General features: G+C 49.2%; 1 protein-coding gene across 1 annotated transcript; it reads left to right on the top strand.

Annotated features, from left to right (window-relative positions):
* The first annotated feature begins 44 nt into the window (after positions 1 to 44).
* MGAT3 (beta-1,4-mannosyl-glycoprotein 4-beta-N-acetylglucosaminyltransferase) lies at positions 45 to 24,671 on the top strand. Its single transcript, XM_066184152.1, has 2 exons — positions 45 to 279; positions 16,679 to 24,671. The coding sequence occupies exon 2, from the start codon at positions 16,680 to 16,682 to the stop codon at positions 18,186 to 18,188; it is 1,509 nt and encodes a 502-aa protein (XP_066040249.1). The 5' UTR covers positions 45 to 279; position 16,679; the 3' UTR covers positions 18,189 to 24,671.

A 24,671-nucleotide genomic window follows, 5' to 3' on the forward strand; every position in this document is an offset into this window, starting at 1 on the left:
ACAAAAGGGGTTGCTGCAGCCCTGCTCGCTGCTGCCGGCGGGGCTCGGCTTGCCGCGGCTCTGCAGCGCAGCGCATCTTTTCCCGCGGCTGGGAGGAGGTGACGGGCCGCTCCGAGGCGGAGGAAGGCGGCAGGGGGCTGCGGACTCCGGGCTCGCCTCTCGCCTCGCCTCGCCGCGGCCGGCGCTGAGCCATGCCGGGGGGCGGCGGGCAGGCCGGGGGCGAGCGGCAGCCTCGCCCCGCCCGGGGCCCGGCGGGCACCGACACTACGCCGGCCGGGGGTGAGTGAGTGAGCGAGCGGGCAGCGGGGCTAGGGCGGCGGGCAGAGCACGCCCCGGGGGAGCCGCCCTGGGGCTGCGGGCAGCGGCGACGGGACCTCCATCGGTCCGTCCCCCCCCGCCGCGGTCGCCACCTGCAAGTTGTGCCTCGGCCCGGGGGTGCGGCGTCATCCCCTGCGAGCGTTGCCGGAGAGGCTTCCCCCATCGAGCCCCCACCTTCGCGCTCCTTATTTATTCATATTAGTGCTATTTTTTTATTCTCTCCCCCCTCTTCCCCACGCCCCCCCCCCCCCCCCCCCCCGTTCATAATCCCGGCATCCCCTGCTAGGGAGCATCGGCTGTGGGGAGGAGGGAGGTGATGCTGCTGCCAGCCCCCTGCCCGCAGCGGAGGACTCCCGGGGATGGAAGCACTCTCCGTTCGGCCGGGGCACTGCAGCGAAGGCCCATCTGCTGCCCGGGCTGGGCTTGCGAGGAGGGCACGGGCTGGGGATGCGTGCCAAGCCTGCAGCAAGCGAGAAGGAGTAACAGGAGTGCGTGTGTGGGAGGGAAAACATCCATACAAATAAATGTGTATCGTCAAACGTCCCCTCTGCCCTGCTCTGTCTCCATGCCAGATGGCTACAAGTCCCCCCGTTCAGGGCTGGCCGCATAGGGACGCGGGCACCCAAGTTCTCCCCACTCGTGCTGGGCTCTCGGGTTATTTGTGGGCTGGAATAGCTGTGTCCTATAGGAGTGATACAGGCTGGTGTACCTCAGTCCTTGCGAGAGTTTTGCTCCCTAGGTGAGTGTGACAAGGTTGATGGGGGAACACGGCATCTGCTGCAGCTCTGGACTTCCTCAGGCAGCTCAGTACGGGAGAGAGCGTGGTGAAGGATGGAGAGAGACTACTCTCAGTGCCTCAGCTCGTGGTTTTCCTTCGGGGATTTCCACATGCTGTGTTTCCTCAGGCGGTGCCTGGATTGCACGGGAACCCTGCCTATTTCCCAGAAATGATACTGGGGTCTTGCATTTCTCCTATGCACCCTAGGGCAGAACTTGGGTCAGGAGCCTGCCTGCCCTGTCTCCAGAACATAGTGTGGGTGCTGAGCACCTCACCTCCTATAGAACAGCCCTCCAGTTAATTCCAAATCTCTCTTCTTTAGTGGAAAGGTCAAGCCTGTGAAAACACTCAGTGGCACCCCTGCTAACAAATATGACTTGATTCACCAGGAACCCCCAAGCCTGTGCAAACTGAATTTCAGTTTCCTGCCTGCTCTTACCCCTGTGTCCCTCACCTTGGCAGAGTGTGAGTCAGCAGGAACTTCGCAGGTTCCCTCCCCAAAGGGTGTCTCTTGTGCTCTGTGGGTCCCCCCTGCAGCAGTGGCATTTAAGTCCAGCTGGCACCTGTGATTGAGGAAGCACTGGCAAGTTCCTGTTGCTGCAGCCTGGCTGCTACCAACTTCTCAGCAAAGGGCAGAAATCAAGCAGGATCTACCATTTGTTGCTTGACTCTCAGGTAATGGAGAGACCTCTCTGAGGGGAGGAAGGACTATGGGTGTCCCCACACTCCAGCAAACCTCCAGTTTCTAATGCCCCCCTAAACACAGCTCTAGCACTTGTGCTTGTTTCAGCCCCAGTAGTAGTGCTGGGAACATGTCCTCCAAGCTAGAGTGGGAGAAGAGCAGTCCTTTGAGCTGTTTCTGGGGAGGGAGTCCCCAGCCCCCCTGTAGCACTATAAAACAAGCATTGAATGAAAACAATTGCAAACTGCAGAAGAGGAGTGAAGCTATAGGCTCTTCTACTGCATGTTGTAAAAGTCCCTCAAAGATTTATAGCTCCTCTCCACCCTCAGGTGATTTTGCAGTAGGGGTAAGAAATCCTCTGCAAGGTATAGCATTCCTTCCTTCAAGGACTCAGCTATACCTGCATAGCTTGTTTATTAATGCCCCGGATGTCGCAATTTTATCCTTATGAGAGGGGATCGATTCTGGCTAGCTGCAAGTGTGTTTTCTTGCCCAGTGCCTAATTTAGTGTCCCAGCTGCAGCTTTTTGTCTAGTATGCCTTTGGTCCTAGGTGCTGCTGTGGCTCACCTCCATTGGAGGTGCCCTCTACACTTTTTCCAAAGTGGTTTTGGTGGCTGAGTTGCCAGCTTGCTTTCCTCCCTCCCTGCAAATGCTGGTAAGATTGGAAAAAGAGTTGCCTGTGTGACATGTGCAGGGGTTGCCTTAGCAAGGAGGTCAGGAAGAGCAGGTGGAAAATAGTGTACTTGCAGGAACGTTAGCTTCAGTGGATGCTCGCAACTATGAGCTTACCTGAAGCACTTGTGCCCAGCCTGAGACAGGAATAGTTGGCCTGGAGGCTTGCTGGGGCTGCACAGTGCGCACAGAGCCTATTGAACCTCGGCCAGGCACAGACACGCTCAGTGTGTTTGCCTGAGGAGCGTACCTGTAAGGTTTGTATACTTGTGGGCTTCCCGTGTGCCTTGTGTTTACCTTTCTCCTCCTTCTCCCATGTGCAACTGGCTAAGTGCAGTGTGACACTGGGGCTTGCCAGATTGGTGTAACATGCATACTGCATGCCTTTGAGAGATGCTTGTGTGACGAATGTGGGTGGCTGTTTGCTGGGTGTGTGTAGCAATGCTCATGGGTCCTGCTGGATGCACTTACCATGGAACACGGGCACTTTTGCTGAGTTTATGCCTGCAATAAATGTGGAGCATGTAAGCAATCATGGGTATGGCACTTGTTCAGGGCAGTTCACATAGATGATGTTGTGCATGTTCAGTATGTGAAGGGCACCTCAGGACAGAAGAGTTTTGCTCTGTCCCTCCCTTGCTTTGACCTGTCAGCAAGCAGAGATAGATAAACTGTCTCATGGAAGGGTTTATAGCTGAGTTTTCAGCTTGCTGTATCTGAGCTTCCTTCCCTCTTGAGAACAGCATCTTTAAGGTGCACCTGCTGTCACAAATTGACACCCCTACACCACCCCAGCCTCTCTGCTGGATCATAAAGGTGGAGGAAGGAAGTGGGGGAGATTGGTGATGGATAGATGGGACAAGCTGGGCCAGCATTCATTCCTAACAGCCGATTAGGTTTTAGGTGGGGTTAGTTGCTCTAAAACGAACCCTTTGTACATTGTTGGAATATGTGACCCAATCAGTGGGATGTAGCTGGAGGAGGTGGTGCTAACAAAGACTGGTACAGCTGTCAGTAACTCTGGCAGAGAGGAAGGCGTAGAGCATACTTACTGGCACAAGAGATGTTTTCATGACTTTAGGTCAGTGGAGGTCCCTTAAAGGGCTGGTCCATGTTATCAGCTCTGATTACAGAAGCAGAAAAGTGTGGGTAGTTGTGCCCACGTGTTTTCTGCCACTGTGACCCATCAGTTCTACACAAAATGTCAGGCTGCACTTCAGTAGCACAAAATGCCATCAGGACACTACAATGAAACATTACTGTGGGATCTGAAATTTGGAGAATGTAGGCATGTGGGGCACTGCATTCTGGGGGTATGTGGGGGGTGTCAGGAATGTCTGCTGTTCCCCATCCTGGATGTTCTTGGAAAGGTAGTGACATAACTGCAGTGCACATGTGGACCGCGCTGTCGAGTCTGTGATGCAGGCTGGCCTTGAGGAGCCGTGATCAAGCTGCATGGAGGGGCCAAGCCTGGCATTGTGGGCAGTTTGGGGTCAGGTTTGGGGTGCTTTGATAGCATTAGGTGAGCATCTTGCAAGGACTGGGCAGTGCCACAGCAGCAGTCCTGGGTGGGGTGCCAGGACCAGCTGCTTGTGCCAGAGGCCAGGGCAGAGCTGCTGTCACGTAGCTGGTGAGTTCCCCCTTCCCCAGGGGAAGGTGAAGAGAAATGCCGTGTGCTGGAGCAGTGGTGTAAGATTTACAGAAGCACTCTATGCCTGCATCCTTGTGGAATAAACTCTGGCTGCATATCTCAGGAAGGCAGAAACACGATTCCTTTACCTTCTTTTTCTGACTTTTGTGTTCTTTGGCATGCAGACCCTTCACTTCCCAAAGCTCTTCCTGGAGTACAACAGGTACCTCCTGCTCTTCAGACTCCTGAACTCCTGTAGCAGAGTGGGTGTATTTTGTGCTCAGAAACTTGCTCAGTAGAGCCGATAGGTGAAAGGGAGTGCAGCACTGCACTTTGAGCTTTCTTCAGGCAGGCTGAGGTAAAAAGCAGCATGAAGGGAGCTGGCTGCCTTACAGACAGCAAGGGCTTGTTATAAAGTTGTGATTTTGGAAGTGATTATTCCCTGCTTTAGGATAGCAAAAGTTATGTGAGCTGCTTGCTGTTGGGGCCTTGGCCTTTTGTACTGAGATAACCCCCCTAGCTGAATAGGCAGCTTGATGACCTCAGCTAAGGTTCCTCATTTCCCCACCTAGGGGAGTGCTGGGGCCTGTGTCTAAATAGTTTTTTTCCAAAACATCAGCCGTGGCTGTAGGGTATGACCACACTGTGCATTATCAGAAGTCTTTTTCAGCCTGTTGTGCACAAATTGCAAGCAAAAGGTGAGGTGAATGTGGCTCTTTGGAAGAGAGAAAAGCAGAGGGGCCTTCTCTTCTTTCTGAGGATTATCTCTGTCTTACATTTTGACAGAATTTCTTCCAAGGACCTTGAAGCAACCTATTAAGCTTCTTTTAATTAGGTAAGCCCTTACTCAGAGTAGAAAAGTCTCTCACATTTCCTATACAGGGAAACTGAGGCATGGAGCATGGCTCTGCTGTGCCCAGTGGCAAATGCTGGGGCTTGTTAGGAGAGTAGCAACCAAACTTCCATGCTTCCTATACTTGCTTTGCTGCTGGCTGTTTTGGGAATCCTGGAAAACAGCTGGGGTGTGGGTGCTGAGCCTGGGTTATCGATAACTTTCTGATCATTGCTTGGGTTCTGCAGCCCTTTTCACCATGGATATTGTCTCCTTCTAAATCTGCTGCCTAACCTATAATCCCAGCTACCTGCTGCCTTTCCCTCAGAGTGTCATTTTCCCCTTGGTGTGTAAATCTGTACAGGTTAGGCTAGGGTTAGCAGGCAGACCCAAACTCCATGCTCTTTTCAAGGCTTTGGGGTGATTTTTATTTTAGGATATTGCTGCGTGTCTCTTGCATGATGGCAAAGCTGTGGCAAGCAGGTTTGGAGCACACCAGAGAGACAAATGCAAATCAGCCCTGCTGCCTAGCAGCTCACAGCTGTGAAACCTGTGAACTAAAGGCAGGTATCCTATCTTGGCATGCAGATACAGAGCTGAACAAAGCCAGGGAGACTGCATGGCAAAGAGTCATGAAAGGGAGTCTCTCTCCTAGATGCTGAGCCCTTTATGAAGGGGAAGGTAAGCTAGAGCCCTGAGATTCTAAGCTGGTTGTGCCGAGGCTGAAGAAAGGGCTTTGGTAGTGCTTTCAGTTCTTCCTTCATCTAACACAGATACCTCTATCTGGGCAGCAGGGAAAAGGAGGAGGATGGAGGCCTGTGCCGGCCGAGCATGTTCAGCACAGACAGATCTTGGAGGCTGCAGCAGCTAGGAAAGGTAGCATTTTGGAAGAAGGTTTTGGCTGTAGGGGCTGAGAGTGCACGGTGCTCATTGTGTGTGAGGAAACTGTGTTTTCATGGAGCTTGTAGTGTGAGGGCTGGCTCTGAGGCAGAGCAAAGGGCAGGGTCAATGAGGAGAGTGGTGCCCTGGAGTGATCAGCGTGAGCTGCACTCTGTTGCTTAATGACCCCATTTCCAAGGGAAACTTTGGAAGCCCTGATATTCAGGGAAGCAGGCTCTCCCGAAGGCAGAAGATTGGGGCAGCAGAACCAACTGCTTCTCTCTGCTTTCAGCTCAGCCTTACCTGTATGTTATGTTAGCAAAACTCTTCCTTCTTTACCACTCCAGAGGTGTTGTTTTTTTTTTTTTTTTTGTTTTCGTTCCCTTTTCTCCTTCCCACTTGCCCCAGCAGTCCTTTCTTCCGTGCCTCACTGTGCCAATGCTGTCCGGCTGCAGCTTTTGCCAGCTAATCCAATCCATGGAGGCAAGACCTACTGAGCAGCCTTGCTTGAAGGGGATACAATTTTCTACATTTGCTCCTGGGGCCATGTGAGGTCTCTGGAGAAGAGGTGGATTAAAGGAGCTGCTGTTTCCCCATCAGCTCTGTGTCCCCAAATACCTCCTCTTGTGCCATTGCTTCGTGCAGGCCTGGCTGTGAGCAAGTGGCCAATGTGCTCTCAGAAATGTGCTACTGGCAGAAAGCCTCTGTGGCCTCAGAATCCCTATCTAGCAGTAATTTCTGGAGGAAGGGTTGACCACACCTGCCATTCAGCTTGGCCGGGAGGACGATGGGATTGCTTTTGCATAATTTAGGAGTCTCGTGAATTATTTATAGTGCAGTTGTGCTCTGGAACAGAGTCTTCTCACTTCCCATGAGCACTGGCAGGGAGGGAAGGGGAGCTTGTCAGGCATCCAGAGTCTATCACTTAAATGATGAGGAAGTGCTGTGAGTTTCCTTTCTGCCCGTATTTGTTTGCATATGGCTCTGTGCGGCTGAACTGTCCTGGAAATGCAGTTCTGGTTTCTGCATCACTCAGGTGTGTGATACTGCTGAGCATCTCTGTGGCTTGGGACTGTGTGAGAGGTTCCTGAGTTCAGAGCCTTGTCTTTGCAGTAAAGAGACTGTGTCAAGCTGGAGACAATGAGTCTGGTGATTGGATTTAGTCCCTCACTCAGTAACAGTGCTGTGTTGTGGATTGGGGGCAGGGATCTTCTGGACTGTTCTCTAAAATATTTAGATGCTTGAAAGCATGTTTCTTCTTTCAAAGGCCCATCTTGTCTTGCCAAAGTGTTTTTAGATTTGTCATGACATGGTCCATGGGACTTTACACAAGGTCATCAGGACCTGAGCACTGGGTAGATCAAGTGGTTGAGTAGCAAACTGTGCAGCTGAAATTCCCATCACTTCTTAGTGATTAAACCCTGAAGAGACCACCTGAGGGCAGAGGTGGACTGGGGTGGTTTGTTACAAGCTCTTGCAGTAGTGGAACATCATGAGGATGAGCTGCGTAGCCCAGCTGTGTATGAGCTTAATGCCCTTTGTCCCTCTGCCTCACTGTGGCAGGTTGTACCACAGAGGTGGGCTGTCCTGCTTCTGCCCTGCTTGTCCTGTTGACTTGAACATGACCACAGCTTCCCTCCTGCACTACACATCCTTCTTGTTAATAACCAATTTTCATAATGTGCTTACACATTAGTTCTGTCTTTCTCCTTTCCTTCCTTTTTGACCTGTTTATGGCAACTGACTTCTCAGAAACACAGTTCAATATAAATGTTTGTGTTACTGAAGACCTGAAAGGGGCGGAAAGGGCTGAAGGTGGAGAAAGAAGGAAATTTGGCCTGTAATCAAGTGATTGTGGTAGTAAACTGCTCTTTCTTGTACAGTTAAGCAAAAGTGCTCAGCTGCCCTGTTTTTATTTGCACAGTGTCCATTTGTGGCTTTTGCATTTGGGGCAAAGTTGGACAGGTAATCACTATTTGTTCCCTGGACAAGCTGTGCTGTCCCTCCTTGCTCTGGCCTGGGTCTCATCAGCCTGAAGAAAACCCATTCTTTAATCAAATGGTTTTACCTCTTGTTAGGGACATCACCAGCTGGCTAAACACAAAATTCCTCTCCATCCTTCTCAAGAAATAAGGCAACCTAAAGGAAGAATGTGAAGGAGAGTGATCCCCAAATCTGTATGATGTCCAGGATGGCATTTGATTTTGCTGATGAAGATGAACTTTCTTCCTCTTTCCCTGCAGACTTGCTCTCAGTTCTTTCTGCTTGGATTAATCTGGAGATCAGGGTACTGCTTTGCTTAGTGAAAGGGAATATTTGTGCAGAAGTAGTAAACATATTGTTGAGACCCAGGCCTGCTACAATGCCTGTAAACCAGATCCTGTTGTCTGTGGGAGGCAGAAGAGAGATTTATCTGACCCTGAGTTAAGTGCATTAGGAGGCTTTTGTTTTCATTCTGAGAAACTGCCCCTTTTCGTGGTACCATATGCCTGTTATCAGCATAGAGCTGTGACTGCAGAATTGGTTCATGGGGATTTAATCCAAGGGGCTGCAATGCCACAATCAGAAGGATAACATAAGCAGGCAGTTGTCTCTGCAAGTCAAAGCCTGTGAGCTCATGCCCTTTGTCCACCCCAGAGGTAGGAGTCTGGGCCGACTTATTCCTGCCTTGGGACAAGGCATTGAAGAGCTCTCTGCCTATCAGCACTTCCTTTCTGAAAATAATAACAAAGTGAAATGGCAGCAGGGGATCCAGGCAGCACTGTGTTGAGGTCTTGCCTAAGTCATGAAAGAGGAAATGAAGAACAAAGGCAGAAGAGACAAATAAATAAGGGTCTGTTTGTGGTCCAAGAAAAATTCCCATGGGCTTGTGTAACATTCTCTGGAAGATGTGACACTCCCTGGGCTGGAGTTAGTTTTTGAGAAATGAAAGGAAAGGGGGGGAAATGGCGAGAGTGAGCAGCGGGGGTTGGGGATGGGGAGGAGAGAAGGAGGGAGAGACACCCCAGAGAAACCTCTCAGCATGGAGTCAGGTTTCTCCGGCTGTGTCTGGTGAAGAGGGGTTAATGCTCTTTGCCTGGGATTGGCTGGTCACCAGACATTCAGAGTAGAGGGGGATCCGGGGGCTGCCAAGCAGGACCCCTGTGGCCTGAAAAGGAGGGGAGGAGGGGAAGGAAGAGGCTCTTCCAAACAGTAATAGATCGGCTACTGTGGGAAAGTGAGCACACTGCCAAACCCCAAGTAGTTTGTGATGGATGGGGGAGGAAGGAGGGTGGGGATGGAGGGCCAGTTCTTCTCCTGGCCACTAGGACCTTGCTGCGATTCCATGGCCTCTCTTTATTTATTCACCATGGCATCAACTGTTTCTTGCTTCTTTCCTCTTTTAAGTGCCTTGCTCTGGGCCCACAGGGCACACACTTCACCTTCCTCTGGGCTGTTCAACCTGCATCTCCCTGTTGCTTGGGCTGTCACACAGTACCTGCTTCCCTTAGCACAAGGTTTGTGTGCCTGATCTGGCGTGTCTGCCATGTGCTCTTCACCCATGGACCTGCAGGTCTGAGGATAATCTGGACTGTTCATCTTGGAGCTGTTCTCAGGATTTGTGGCTTGTACTCCACTTCCTTGGCCTGCATGGAGTGCCTGCCAGGATCTGCATTGAAAGCAGTTGCCTGTTGCTGCTGATTCTTCCAGTTCCCTCCTTGAGATGCGCTCCTTCTCTGATGCTGCTGGGAAGAATTAGTGAGCTCATGGTGTTTGAATGGGGGCCTTGTTGGAGATTTGGTTAGATGAACAGTGCCTGCAGTTCTGTAATTTTGAGTGTCTGAGTATGTATCTACATGTTTTGCTCAGAAATGAACTGGTGAAATAATTTAGAAAGCTTCTGCTGGTCAGCTGCTTGTTCCCATGCCTAGGCGTTTTTTTCAAGTTTATTTTTAACCCAGTTAGATCTGCTGCTGATATGGCTGTAAAAGCAGACTTTTGTGTGATTGACAACTTAAATTCATACAACTGACAACTGAAGGATGGGTAAGTTGTGATGGTGGTGAGTGGTGGGGGGAACCTCTGACACCACAGCCTATGTTGTCACATGCCTCACTTGAAGTCTCTGAAAGCATGATTTGATTTTGACCTGTGCCGCTTTGTAAGGCACCAAAACTAGCAGGGAAGACCTTGCATACTTGTTTGATTACCCCATGGTCTGTCTGAAGACGTAAGTTGCCTTTTTGTGTAGTGTTGTCCCTTTTCCCTTTCCTGTTCCTCATGATGGAGTATTCCTTCCCTGTAAGATACCAGAAGATCTAACCAGCTCTGTTTTGCAGTGACTGACTGCTCTGCAGCTGGAGCAATGAGCAGCAGCAGTCTTGTGTTTGTCTGGGACAAGGGCCTCACATCCTGGGTGAGTGCAATGAGCAATGCCTCAGCTCACCCTTTGATGTGTGGAGGGGCCCCACCTTGGAGCCTAGTGGTGACGCAATCTCCAGGGCCATCACAGCAGACTTTGTGGAGCCAGATGTTTTGAGGAGGCAATAAGCAGGGTTGAGGAGTACTTCCAGGATATCAGGAATAAGTGAGGGAGAAAGGTGCTGCTTCTCCTATAGTGGAAAGAGTGCTCAGACTAGTGATGTTAAGTAATTAAAGGTGCAGCTTCTGAGAACCTCTGAAGGATTAGAGTGTGCAAAAGCATCTCTGAAGCAGTGGAAGTTCCTATGATGAGATTGGATTTAGCTGGGAAGAGAAGATTAGCTACAAGGAAGCCCAGCATATCTGAAGGATACTGAGAAGAACATTTGATAGATTCCAGTGGAGTTGGAAATCTAGCTTAAGTTTCCTCTAGCACACCGTACTGCACCCTTGTGACATCCAAGTACTTCTTGGATAAAATTAAATTGGTGTCTTGTAGGCCATTACTGGATTTCACTAGAGTTTTCTAGTCTTTTCTGAGATCTTCTTTTAAACCAGGGGTTGGAAAATTATATAATTATGTTGGTATTAGTAATATGATAGGTACGGTAGTAATAGTCTATTTGAGTGGAGGGTTTTATAATGGACTCTGAAGGCGTTCAGATATTGGTCTGTTCTGCTGACTTCTGGAAGATCAATCTTGAGACAAAATCCTGTCAACAAAGACCGTTTTATCTCCAGGTCCCATGTGTTCTGTAGGGAGGGTTAAGAGCTGCTTTTTCCCCCAGTGTGCAGCTGTCTTGCTGCAACTGGAGGTGTAGCATCTAAAATAACCATGGCTTAGTCACCGAAGGGCAGGGCAAGACACTTGAGAGAACAGTTGAAACAATGAAAGTCCATGGGAAGTGTCGATTCTGAAGATACTGTGCTTGCAGAGCCGAAGAGGTGAGCAGCCACAGCACTTAAAAAGCTGGAGGCTTTGTGTTTCATCCATCTTAGTTTCTGTGGGCAGCAGATAGTAGCTACTGGTGTGGAGCACTTGGGTCTCCTAGAGGAATGTATAAAAGAGATACTTTGTTTGTTTAACTTTTGACTGTAGATGCTGCAGGTCTGTTCAGACTTATCAAGGTCTTGCACACAATCTGGAGGCTTGTGGTTGATGTGTACATCATGTGCCTGCCTTCCCTGGGAAGGCAACACCTTTCTTTGTGCTGTGCTGTCACCTTTCCCTGGCCAGCCTCAAACCTTAGTTTTGTGTAAGTTCATCCTTTAGCTATCTTTTATCCTCAATCTGGTTTTCTTTCTGACTTGATGAGATCTATTACTGTGTGTGGATGGCAGCTCTGGGAGGCAAATGGAAGTTAGGGTGGCACACTGAGTGGTTACCTTTCCACTCTTTTTACCTGTCTGCAGAAATGGTGGGAAGGTGCTTAGGACAGAGCCTTGCTCTCCCTTAACTTGACCTTGCTTGGAGAGTGGCTGTGCTGGATGGCTCAATCCAGCCGTTTGGGCTGGCACCAAGTCAATGGCACCTTGTGGTCAGTTGCCTCAAGGCTGCAAAGGAAACATGGAGTGTGAGGTATTGCTGTTTTGCGTTAGTGTTGTGGGCAGCAGCTCTTGATGAAGGGCACAGAAGACTGTTTTATTCTGTCCTTGGAACTGGAAGGGAAGCTGATACGGACCTGCTTACGTTCAAACCACCTTGTGCTGTGACTGCCAGAGCTTCTTGCTGGCATCCTTGTAGCTTGCAGTCCCTGAAAACACCGTGGCATCCTTCATGTGAGAGATGCTGAACCCTTGCTACCCTCTGGTGCATCCTGCTTCTCTCAGATTTTCCTGCAATGTAGGATAATCTTCTTTTCCTACCCTTAAAGTGCAGTCCTGCTGTCCCAGAGTTTGTTGGCTTGTTTTAGGTGTTGACAAATACTAAGTTTTCTGGTTTCTCCTGTGGATGTTTGGAGGACAAAAGTAACTTGAGATTTTTAGAGTGTTTAGAGGTACTGTGGCTCTGATGCCTGCTTGGTTCCTTTGCTTGGGGATGGTAGGTAGGCCTAGTACTCCAGAAATGTGGAGCCTGTCCCATTTGTCTCTAGCTGGACTAGAGAGGGCTGGACCTTCCATGTGGAGTGGGGGGTGGAAGTCATAAACAACTGGGTTCTTTATCTGCCATGTGAAAGTGATTCCAATTTGAATTGCTGCTTTGTGTTGAAGTGTCTGAGTGATCTACAAATATGTTACTGCTTGGGTGTTATGGAATAACTTTAGGCAGAGGAGATGAGCATTTTGGTATCAGGGGAAAATCAGAAGCTTCTGCTCTGGCTTGTTCTCCACAACTGTTTTTTCCCTGTAACCATGGGAGAGGACTAAGGAGTCTTGAGTCCCATGCCCTAACAAGATGGGGTAGCCTGTATCGAGCAGCCTGTGGTGTGGCCTCTTGCCAGTGTTCTCCGGAAGAGAACACTGGGGCTGGTGAACTGCCAGCTCTTATCTGTGCCTATCTTTCTCTCTGGCTTCTTGAAAAATAAGTGTATTATTTCAGGATGGTATAAATCAACTGGTCAACATGGTATAAAATGGTAACAGGTGCCTGGGGATAACTCATGTGCATAACACTTCTAGCTTTCCTCCTTTTCTGAAAGCACTTCCCCTGCATGGTAGAGACAGAACTTCAAGCAAGGAAATATCAAAGGGATCCCTTAGAAAAAGAAGCTTTCACCTTGTCTCTTCAGGACTGAGTGTTGCTGAAGCAGTTTATAACTTTGCGCTCCCTAAAGAGCTTTGTCTTAATGGAGCTGACTGTCCATACTACTTCAGGCTTTTTCTTCTACTTGAACATTAAAGCTTTTCTTGCTGCTGTTTTTAACCCAACAGCAACTTGATCACTCTCCCAGAGATCAAGCTGACTTTTTTTTTTACTCCTTCCTCAGTCAAAATTGTCAGAAGGGAAATACCTCTTCTAGCTGCTTTCTGTGTTCCTAGTCACTGATGGCTTCTTTGTGTTGGAGCAGTGCTCTTCTATGACAAACTGAGATGTCTCCCTAACTGGTACCTCCTTTCTCATTTCTACCACATGTAAACGTTTTGGATGGGGAGGGTGGCTAATACTCCCTTGCTGGCCTTTGTCTCCAACTAGCTGCCACTAGACACACCTTCACTGCAGGGCTGATCAGAGGATATGGGAAGGGATACATGACTGATGGATGGTATTTAGTGTTTTGGCTCACCCAAGGGTGCATGAGTGTTCTCCACTCCCTGGCAGAAGAATCTCTGGCATGTGAGAATGAAGGTGGTTCTCAGGGAAGAAATTTTGACAAGGCACACACCTTGCTTCTTTGCTTCCCCTCTTCCAGGATGGGTTAAGAAATGGGTTTGTGTTCCTACTCCCTAACAAAACCAACTGAGCAGTGAAAATTGCCTCCTGGGCCATGTGAGCAGCAGAACCGCAGAGGGTACTGCAGGGCCAGCTTGCTTGGCAGAGCAGCCAGGGAGGGTTGTGCACACCAGCCTGGTGCAGGAACAGAGGCCGTGCAGCCCTGCCTGTAGCTCATTGTGCCTGTGGGTGAAGAACTGCAGAGCCACATGCTGAGCCTGACAGATACTGATGTATGCAAATGTCAAGTGAGGAAAATATGCTTTGCTTCCTAAAACTATGCATCCTGCTATGTTGACACGGCACGCTACATCTCAGCAGAGCAGTTTATTGAATTTCAGGAGTTACGGCTTTTTGTCTGGGAATTTACTGTGGCATGCAGAGCATCACAGCCATCTAAGAAGATGATGTGCCATGTATGATTCCTTCAGCACTGGCCCAGAGAAAGCTGGCTGCCCTGCATTTGTGTGTCCTGTAGGAACTGGAGTGAAACCAGCATTACCTGGCAGTTATTGGGATTGCTGTACTGGAGCAGGTCATCTGTTCATCTTGCCCAGGTTTCCGCATCTGAGAGAGCAGCCTGATGTCTGGAAGTAATGCCTTGGAGAAGTCACAGGAGATTTGACTGGAGAAAGCTGTACTCATTTATCAGTGAGGGACACTTTCTACTGACACCCAGTCACTGCAAATTTAGTGGGCTTTTGGCTTCCTTGTGCTCTTCTCTTCCCCCCACTTCAAGACAGACTAAAAACTGGTGATGTGCAAGGAAAAGGCACTGGATATTCCTCTACCTTACAAGTGATCTTACTGTTTCTGCAAGACATTAACAGAGCCTTAAGAAAAAAATGATCATGGGTAGAAATAGATGCTTATGGAGTTTTCTGCAACCCCTTGTTTTGCCCCCATGAAGAAAGCTTGACATCAGTCTCTAAGATGATATTTATGGCTTTTAACAGAAGAATATCCAGCTCCTTAATGGCTGGGCCACTACAAAGGTGATGTCCCATCAGCTGAGCCATGACCAGGTATGTGAGGTTGGACTGTGGAGCTGTGGTGCCTGAGTGCTGGAGGCTAGGTTCTGCTGTGGTGCAGCCTCTGAGGAGAGCCATTTTCTCCCTTTCCATGTACCTGACAAGATGGCCTCCCAGTGGTGCCCAGAGCCAGCACCCTGCCCTGCTGCTGACTTGTGTTGTGGCAAAGTATATCAAAACCCCTACTAAACATTAACCAATCGAATCAAGCTCTCTCTCCTTTTTCCTTGTTTATTTTTCTTTCAATTTTTTCCCCTCCTGTGCCATGCTGTAACTTTTCCACCAGCTTCAGGCTTTCAGTCCTTCAGTCAGAGCCTAATCTGGGACTCCTTGCCCTGCCACCTGAGCACTAGTAGCAATGCCAGTGGATGATGACTTCCACTAAAAATGTGACCACCAAGTGTCCCAAAACGCTGTTGCTGAGATGTAAGTACAACCATGGACAGCCCCTCTGCCAAAGTCCATGTCAGAGCCATCTGTGGAAAGTGAGATACGTTTTCCTTTGGGTGGTTGCCATCTGTCTAAATGCTTTATGGCTTTTCACTTTAGTATTAAATTCTCCTCAAGTTAATCAGTAAACACACTTTGCTGTATTTTATCTAATACCCTCTGAAGTGGTGGGGGCAGGTTGGGTTCTTCTTCCCTCTGCCCCCACACCTGCCCATGTGTCAACCTTGAGGAGTCTGTGGGGCTTGTGGTGTGGGGCAGCTCCCCCATGACCCCCAGGGGCAGGGACTGCCTCCAGTGAAGGCGCTGGCACTACTGTGTGCCAGGTGGAGCCTTTATAAGTGATGGTGCCTCTCAGGAACTTTGGCACTGGAAGGGAGACTGCACCAGGGAGAGAACCACCAGACTGGAGCATGTGGAGGGGGTGAAGTGGTATGTGGCACATGCATGGGGATCTCTACCTCTTTGTCTGTCACTGCAGGAAGGGTGTCATGCGCCAGGACAGCCTTTGCCTTGAAAACTACTTTTGGATGACCTTTTTCCCATGCCCACTTTTGCCCCAGCTTGCCTTTGCCTAAACAGCAGATGGTGAACACCTTTTCTGCTTTTCCTTGGTGAAGCACTGTGGGAGATTAGGTGGGGGGTTTTTTTTGGTCCTTTTTCTGAACTGTAATCTTTAGTCACTTCTCTGCTTGACAGCAGCTCTGTGTTCCCTGCCTGGGCTGGTGGAGGGGAGGATGAAGGCAATATTTCATGTTGTTTGGAGTGAAGGGCTCTGCACCGCTGGCTTCTTCCTGGCCTGATATGGATCCATCATGATGGCACAGTATTACCAGCAGAGACAGCTAGGCATTTATTTTGGTCACCTTGATCCAGATGCAGAAAAACCTCAGCATCTGGTCCACAGAAAGTGAAAAGCAAATGGCAGCATATGGGGATACAGTGGTCTTAAGAATCACAGGTGGGAGAAGAGTAAATGTAACAGGATCTTAATTTTAATTTTGTTTTCCTGTCCTCCATGTGAACTTGGGTAGTATTTCCTAAGAACAAAGGTGGTTTTTTAGGGTGTGTATTGAATAAACACTGTAAAGATCTGGAGAGTGTAGGCTGCCTCTGGCAGTTGGACTAATGATCTTGGTCCTTTAAAACTGCCTCTCTTGCACTGGCCATGTTTCAACCACGCCCCCCCCCGCCCCAGCTCTCTCACCCTTCCTGCTCTCTGCTCTCTTCATTTTCCCCCAACCCTCTGGTGATGCACCTCTGAGGAGGTTTACATTCATTTAATTTCCATTGATGAATAGGGACTAATCTGCCAAGTGTGGTGAGTTCACTAGATCATGAATTCCTGTTATTCTGGATTTCCTGTCTTTCTACCCCTTTGCCAGTGCTTTTCTTGTCTTTGTGGATTTATGAGACTGATCTAGCAGAGGTTCAGCTTGGTGTAACCCAGCTGAAGCTAAAGGCCCACTGAAGATGATGGGGGCGGGGGTGTAGTTCTTGGAGTGAAGTCTCTAAAGATGCATACTGAATTTGGACCAGCATTCCTACCTTCCCCAACCTGTTTTTCTAACAGTGGTAAACTTTTTGCACCTCAATAACTATTGAATGTGACTTTTGTTTTCATGGCTCTTCCACAGGATGAAGATGAGACGCCATAAACTCTTTCTGACTCTCTGCATGGCTGGTCTCTGCCTCATCTCCTTCTTGCACTTCCTCAAGGCCCTTTCCTATGTCACCTTCCCCAGGGAGCTGGCTTCGCTTAGTCCCAACCTCGTCTCCAGCTTCTTCTGGAACAATGCCCCCGTCATGCCTCAGGTCAGCCCTGAGCCAGGGGGTGCAGAGTTCCTCCGCACACCCCTGTACTCCCACTCCCCCTTGCTCCAGCCCCTGTCTCCCAGCAGAGCCAGCGAAGAGCTGCACAAGGTTGAGTTTGTGCTGCCAGAAGACTCAACGGAATACTTTGTCCGTACCAAAGCCGGTGGCATTTGCTTTAAACCAGGCACCAAGGTGTTGGAGAAGCCACCTGTGGGAGGTCGGCAGGAGGAGCGAACGGATGGCGCAGCCTCAGGGCGGCCAGCTCGGAAGCCGCTGAGCGCCAGCGGAACCAAGCGGCGCAAGTGGGTGGAATGTGTGTGTCTGCCGGGCTGGCATGGCCCCAGCTGTGGGGTCCCCACTGTGGTCCAGTACTCCAACCTGCCCACGAAGGACCGCCTCATGCCACGGGAGATCCCCCGGCGGGTCATCAACGCCATCAATGTCAACCACGAGTTTGACCTGCTGGATGTCCGTTTCCATGAGCTGGGAGACGTGGTGGATGCCTTCGTGGTGTGCGAGTCCAACTTCACAGCCTATGGAGAGCCGCGGCCCCTCAAGTTCCGCGAGATGCTCCTCAACGGGTCCTTCGACTACATCCGCCACAAGGTGCTCTATGTCTTCCTGGACCACTTTCCCCCTGGTGGCCGCCAGGATGGCTGGATTGCTGACGATTACCTGCGTACCTTCCTCACCCGGGATGGCATCTCTCGCCTCCGCAACCTGCGCCCGGATGACGTCTTCATCATCGATGATGCTGATGAGATCCCAGCCCGTGATGGCGTGCTCTTCCTCAAGCTCTATGACGGCTGGACAGAGCCCTTTGCCTTTCACATGCGCAAGTCGCTCTACGGCTTCTTCTGGAAGCAACCAGGCACCTTGGAGGTGGTCTCGGGCTGCACCATGGGGATGCTCCAGGCTGTCTATGCTACTGATGGGATACGTTTGCGACGCCGTGAGTACTACACCATGCCTGGGTTTCGGCAGTATGAGAACAGCACAGGACACATCCTGGTGCAGTGGTCGCTGGGCAGCCCCCTCCACTTTGCTGGCTGGCACTGCTCCTGGTGTTTCACTCCAGAGGGGATCTACTTCAAACTGGTGTCAGCCCAGAATGGGGACTTTCCCCGCTGGGGTGACTACGAGGATAAACGAGACCTCAATTATATCCGGGAGCTGATCAGGACTGGTGGCTGGTTTGATGGTACTATGCAGGAGTATCCCCCTGCTGACCCCAAGGAGCAGATGTATGCTCCCAAGTACCTGCTCAAGAACTACCAGAGGTTCCGCTACTTGTTGGAGAATCCCTATCGAAAGGCGGAGGGTGCTGGGTGAGGCCACCGAAGGCTCAGGCTTGGGTGTGAAATCAGAACTTCACAACAAAGGGAAAGAGTCGGGTGTTTTCGTCTGTTCCTTTTCTTTTTTTTGTTTCCTTTGTTTATGGGCAGGGTGTGCCGTTTTTCTGGGGTCTCTGCCCTCCCTCACTTCCTGTTCTTCTTCCCTTCATCCTGGGGTGATGCCTGGGAACCCAAATTACTCAGTCACATGAAGGGAGGCCTGCACAGGAGGAAGAGAGATGTTGAGGACCTGTTCTGTAGTAGCATAAAGACTTCCTTGCATCTTCCAAACCTCTCTTGCTGGCTGGAGAGAATCTCTGAAGCCAGCTGGCAGATTTTCCTCAGGGGGAGGCTGAGAGAGTCCCATGGGAAGAGAGGGCAGCTATTCCCATCCACCCTCATCCTTTGTGGATTGGAGCAAGCATAAATGCAAGCCTGGGCTATTCAGTGAGCATGTGAGTCAGCAGGCACAAACTCTTGTGTGTGGTTGCGTGTGTAGATGTGTGTCACTGGCATTTTTTTGGATGAGTGAATGTACAAAAGCATCTCCGTATGCTGCCTTTTTTTTTTATATATTTTTTTTATATACCTCTAAATTCAAAGGGTATTTTGGGGAACGGAAATCCTTTGCTTCCAAGGTGTCCTTCCCAAGATGCAGCCCCTTGCACAGGCTTAATGCATTCTGTCCTGGGCTGGATCGTGCCCAGTATTTTACCAATCCTAGAGCAGATAGATAGGAAGCAGAGGAGTAAGCTGGGTTTGAGAGGTTTTTTCTGCTCATTTTTTCCCCTTGCCCCCACAATACTGTATGGACTTGTCCTACAGAAGCCAAAGCATCTTCCCTGCAGTACGTGCTTCTGGTGGGACTGGGATAAGCTGCAGGGGACTAAGTCAGATGGTGGGAGTGTACTTTTGCAAGTGCATGGAGTGCATGACTGTGTGCATGAGTGCTCGCATGCATGGGTTTGGTGTGCACCTGGGTGTTTGTTACCAGTATTTGGGGGGAAGAAGATGTGTGTGCTTGCAGAAAATGGTGGGATCCAGAAGCTCTGATCTCAGTGTGGGCATGGATGACTTCTAGGGCAATTCATAGGAGAGGACCAGGGATAGTATTGGCTCTGCATAGCAGTGCTGCACATGTGGGACTGTTGCATGCCTCTCTGGCTGCTTTTAGAGCCCTGCAGGCTGTGCCTGTAGCAGGGCTGCTGCTTACACGTGCTGCCTACCCCTTTGTTGGGAAAGATGAGACTCGGCGGATGTTTCTACACCCCTTCTTACCATGGGGTAATAACAGGGAGAAGAGGAAAGGCGAAGTTCTGATTGTTGTGGGCAAACAAAGCCTGTCAAGGCACAGGATCCATCTGTCTGTGCTTAGGGTGTGAGGGAGCTCATTATGAAACAGGCCATGGCCAGATTCTCCCTGGGGCCAAGAGACTGTTTGGGGACCATCGTGCAATCCAGAGTGTGTGCAGCCCACATCTGCAGCCTGGGCCATGCAGGCAAGACCATGGAGAGGAGAGGTCTAGGAGGGTGTTAGTTGCAGCTGGCTGGACTGGTGTCTGCTCAGGCATGGGCAATAAGGATCTGGCCTTCTGTTGTATTCAATTGTTTAGCTCACTGAGGAGCTTGTCTCCACCCTTACCACCACCCTTCCTTAGCAGATGGCTTGACAGGGGGCCCAGAGCCTTGGTTGTAGTGGGCAGAGGGTGAAAAACATAATGAACTTGCTCTCTTAGCCTTGCAGTGGAAAGACTGACTCATGTTCCAAGCAGAAATCGTATGGAGGAGGATAAAGAGGAAGGCATTGGCACAAAGAAGTGTGGCCCTTCTGGCCAGCTGTTCTAAAGCAGGGGAGTTTTCATTGTCCTTAACTCCATCAGGGCTCCATGGTCCTGTGTTGCCCAGCACGTGCCACCCTTGTGCTTCATTCCTACCCCTCCTAGTCCCCTCCCTAGAGAAGGGAAAATTGTCAACAAAATTAACTTGCTTGCCTAATAAGGCTGAGACTGGAATACAAAGATTAATGCCTTTTTCTGATCAAATTGTGATGCAGTTCACCTTAGCTCCTTCCACATGTTGTGTGCCATAATGCCTGCTTAGAAGAACTGATGGAACCTCTTCTTTGTTATTAGTTTTGTTTTCTTTAAAATCACTGTTCTCAGTTCTGTTGTGTCTTCCCCACAGGCAGAGAAGCTCCTTTGGGAACTGGATGGTCAGACAAACTTTGCTAGGCAGAATGCTCTTCCCCCAAAGGGAAGTTGTGGGGTTTTTTTAAGTCTAGACTTATTGATGTAGCAGAAGGAACTCCTCTCACAGTGATGGTGTTCTGGTGCTGAGCAGCTGTGTGTAGGACTTAGGTGTAGAGAGATTGTAGAGAAATGGGGTTCCAGCTGAGAAAGAAGGAGCCTGTATTGGGCAAGATGAAAGCCATAGCACTGAGGGTGCAGCACAGGGGAAAGATACTTTCCCCAGGGACAGCTGGAGGAGAGCAGCTGTGTTAGGTCATGGAATTCAGCAGCAGAAAAATATGGAAGAAAACATTTTTAATTTTAACTCTGAGGGGAAGCCTGAGGTTAACTCTTGGATCTTTGGACTTTGCCTTGTCTCAGTGATAATAATACAAGGCCAGTGCCAGGCTTAGCTGGAGACATAGGAGAAGGACAAGCCAGTCTTTGTGTGGGTGCTTTGGCAGCACCAGAGCCCCACTTCAGCAGAAGCTAAAATTCACCTGTGCTGAGGCTGCACCTCCTTATCTCCCACAGTGGGAGCAGCCTCTCCTTTGATATCAGCTCTTCCCATGCATGGCCATCCTTGGGGATTTTTAGTGCACAGCTGTCACGTTTTTAGTGTTGAGGTATGACCCTTGTCTCTTGGGAGTTTGATAAGCCCACAGCTGCAGTATCTGCTTCTCCTGTTACTGAAGTACAGCCTGTTGCCTTCTCTCATCCATTATTTGCTCTCTACCATTCTCCTCCCTCTGATTTGTCTCTCCCTTCTGCTCCCTTGGGCTGGAGAAGAAGGTGTAGCTGGAATAGGAATGCTGGGGTTCTGCAGAACTCCTGCCCTGCCTGCCTCCTGGACTTACTCACTTCCTTAGTCTTAGGAAATTAAATTTAAACCAGACTTCTTGTTGTAGTGGGAGGAAGGGGCTTTACAGATGAAATGCATTTTTTGTTTCTCTTTCTGAAGAATTGTTTAAACATTTTTTGATTTAAGGCCAAACCAGTCAATGGTTCTGTCTAATTTGTCTGGCTAACCCTGTATTTATTATCCTTAGGGAGCTAGAGTGCTTGTCATTAAAAATCTTCCTTCTTGTCCCTGGAGGGAACAGACACTACAAAGCTGGCTTTTACACAGTGATTTTCCAAGGTCGTGGTTTACCCTCTGCTCAGCCTTGCCTATGCTGCCTGCTGGGACCTTTGCTGCCAGCTCGTGGTGGGACAGCCGCCCTTCCATGCAACTGCCACAGGAGGGAAGTCGAAAGTATGTGGGTATGTGAGTTGGTGAGAGAGGCAAAGCACGGAGGCAGGTTTATGTCGGATCCTTGTTTCCCAGTGCTGGACTTTGAGGTGAGCACCGAAGCGCCTTCATCTTACCTGAACCAGGTTCTGAAATTTGAGAAGGGGAAGACCAAGAACATTGTCCTGGCACTGGGCTGGAACTAGGATCAGACTACCAGAGCCTGATGTCTGTGGGTTGTTGCAGCCCACAGACAGTGGGCAGTGAATTCTGCTGTCTCTCTTGGACCAAACTGTCCAGTGGATGGAGGGCATGGATCACCAGCCTTTTCCTGCAGCCTTCTTCAGCCTTGTGCTTTTTCATTCCCAAAACCTTTTTTACCTTCAAATTGGTAAAAAGTGAGGACAGGAAATAGGTGAAGCATTGTGTGGCACACCCAAGCCTTGCACTTCTTTCTGTCTCTTGTTGTTTTTCTTTTGCTTCCCACCTCGAAAAAGATTGTGTGCCTATGCATGGCTTTGTACTGGAGAATGTCTCTTCCTCTTTTACCCCAAGTGAAAGGAAGGACATGGGCTTTGGTGGACCTGCAGCAGGTGAGCTTGCTAAAGCAGAGGGAGTAGGGCAGGTCAGACATATTTGCCCATCTGAGGGCAATGCCACACCTAAGTGACAGAAAAGACATGGTGACTTTGTGCCTGTGGTTGCTATGGAGGATGACATGCTCAAGCCCACTCCTGCTCTCTTGCTGTTGCTTTTTCTGATCCCTGTGTCCTGCTGAGGTGTTTGCTGTTGTGCTGCCCAGGGCAACCTACTCTGTGTCTCTGTGACAGGTGAACAAGGAAACCAAGTTGGCATGAAGGGAGTGTCAGAGCAGAATGTGGGTGTTCATTCCCCTCTGCCTGCCTTGCTGTTTCCTTGTGGGATGGTGTCTCTTCCCCTCCTCAGGGCAAGAGGCTTGGGCTCTTGCCAGGGCTCTCTCCCTGTGTTCCAGCTCCTGCCGGCAATCTGTGTGGCTGCTATGCCTCTGCACTGTGAAGACACATGTCCAGGGTCACTCCTGGTTCCATTAGTGAACACTGGTGGTGAAGAGGGAAGGGATGGCTCATCCTGGCTTCACTCACCTCTAACCTTGGCGAGAAAGGAGGGAAGTGACTGGGAGAAAGAATCCTGTATCCTTCCAACATTGTGTTCTCCCTACCCTCCCTAAACCCCTCCTTTCTGATTTCTGAGACATTGGACAAACTCACTCCTGTTATGGAAAGGGAAGGGGAGCTGGAGGGTAAGGGAGTGGCAAGAGAGGCTCAGATCCAGCCTTGAGAAAGAAGAACTGTTTCTAATGCAATACACTGACATTTTAAAGCTTTTGGCACTACAGGTAATGGATTAAGAAGGGATCTGAAATACTCTGAGGCTAAGAATTCAAACCACTGTTTTTTCCTGCCTGTGCGAATGATGATGCAGTATCATCCTGGAGGTGGTCCAGCAGCACTTCTGAGCCTGGGGTCCACCTGGACCTACTGCTGGTGTTGTTCCTGGAGGGGCTCCAGGACACCCTGCTTTGAAAAAAGAATGCGTGGACTTGCCAAAAACTAAAAAGAAAAGATAAGAGCATCTGCAAAGCTCCATTCAACTCTGTAATTTATAAACAGCAAGTAATAATGAACTTTTTGTAAGGATAAATCAAATGTACATTCTGAAATCATTTTCTCTGTAAATGGTTGGATTTCATTTCACCCTTAAAGGGATGCTTAAAAGGAGGAGATAATAATAAAAATTTTAAAAAATTTACGAAGTATGAAAGGAAACCAAGATGTGTAACAGCTTTTATTTCTGATTGCTTAGCCAAGGGGCCTGCTGGAAAATGGAGTGAGGGAGCTTCCAATCTTGGCAGAGCACTGTTCCCAAGAAGGGAGATTGAAGGGAAGCCTAGCTGGTCTGGGGACTGATCCCTGATTTTGTAGGCCCATGTCAGATCTAATCTGCATGTTAGGTGAGTATGAACTTGTAAAGGCACATGAGTGGGGAATGATGGGCTGCTATGTGGTTCTCAGAAGAGCTGGTGGATGTGGTAAGCAGCATCATCTCATAAAATGGTCCCTTAACACCATCTTTGCTCCTTTGGACGCATCCATTTTTCTGGGTAAAGCCCTGGAAACCCTGGAGCCCCAAATTAAACCTCCCCACTGCAGAAATGCCTCTCTGTTGGCTCACTTTTTGGCATGGTGCATGAGAGAACATGACCTCCTTGTTTTGGTTTATTTTTAAACCTGTCTGCTGTCGTTTTGGCTGTTCCTGTTACTTGGTATCAAAGCCTGGTCCTGCTCTGAATCCTCATCTGCTCATCTGGCCTCCGCAGTGCTTTTGGCAAGGGCCTTTTGCAAGCTCATGTGTCATCTACAGCTATTTAATTTTTTTACCTTTTTAAGTGTCTTATGCTTCAGGTTCATTCCTAATTCCATTTATAGATAGTGATGGTAAGTATTATAGGTTATTTTCCTCATAATTCTTAGCTCCAGTGAATTCGTTCATCTTTCATTCATCCATACCAGTCTAATGTTTTCAGTTCTCCTCTTTTTTGGAAGGGTCTCATGAAACTAGAGGCTTGTGTTGTGCATTGCTGAATGCAATTTTGCTGCTTCCATCTCTGAAACAAAGTGCGTGAAAGAAACCTACCACTCAAAATTAACAATTAAAATTTTCTATTTAGATTTTTTAGCATTCTTATTTACTGTATTTTTTGTGCCTGACCAGGGGGTAATCTAAAAATCGTTAATCACCAGCATGCTTGAAATTTCAGTTTTTCAAGAGGGGAAGTCTTAAGTCTATAAATAGAGACCAGTGGCAGTTTAGTGAGACAGTTTAAGAAATGAGAGCTGACTAGGTCAAAGGTTCTCCCACATTTTTCTTGCCTCTAATGCAAAGTCTTTACTGACATTTATATTATTTTTAAAAGTAACCTAAATGGTGTTTCTTTTGTTTCTTGTGAGGTTTTAAAAGACTTTTTTTTCCCCTGGAAAGCATG

This window comes from Chamaea fasciata, unplaced genomic scaffold, assembly GCF_029207755.1.
Source record: "Chamaea fasciata isolate MVZ Bird 193981 ecotype frontalis unplaced genomic scaffold, bChaFas1.0.hap1 SCAF_5, whole genome shotgun sequence".
Lineage (NCBI taxonomy): Eukaryota > Metazoa > Chordata > Aves > Passeriformes > Sylviidae > Chamaea > Chamaea fasciata.

Excerpts from the sequence above, each read along its gene's own strand:
- MGAT3 (XM_066184152.1), top strand. The coding sequence starts at position 16,680 with ATGAAGATGAGACGCCATAAACTCTTTCTGACTCTCTGCATGGCTGGT.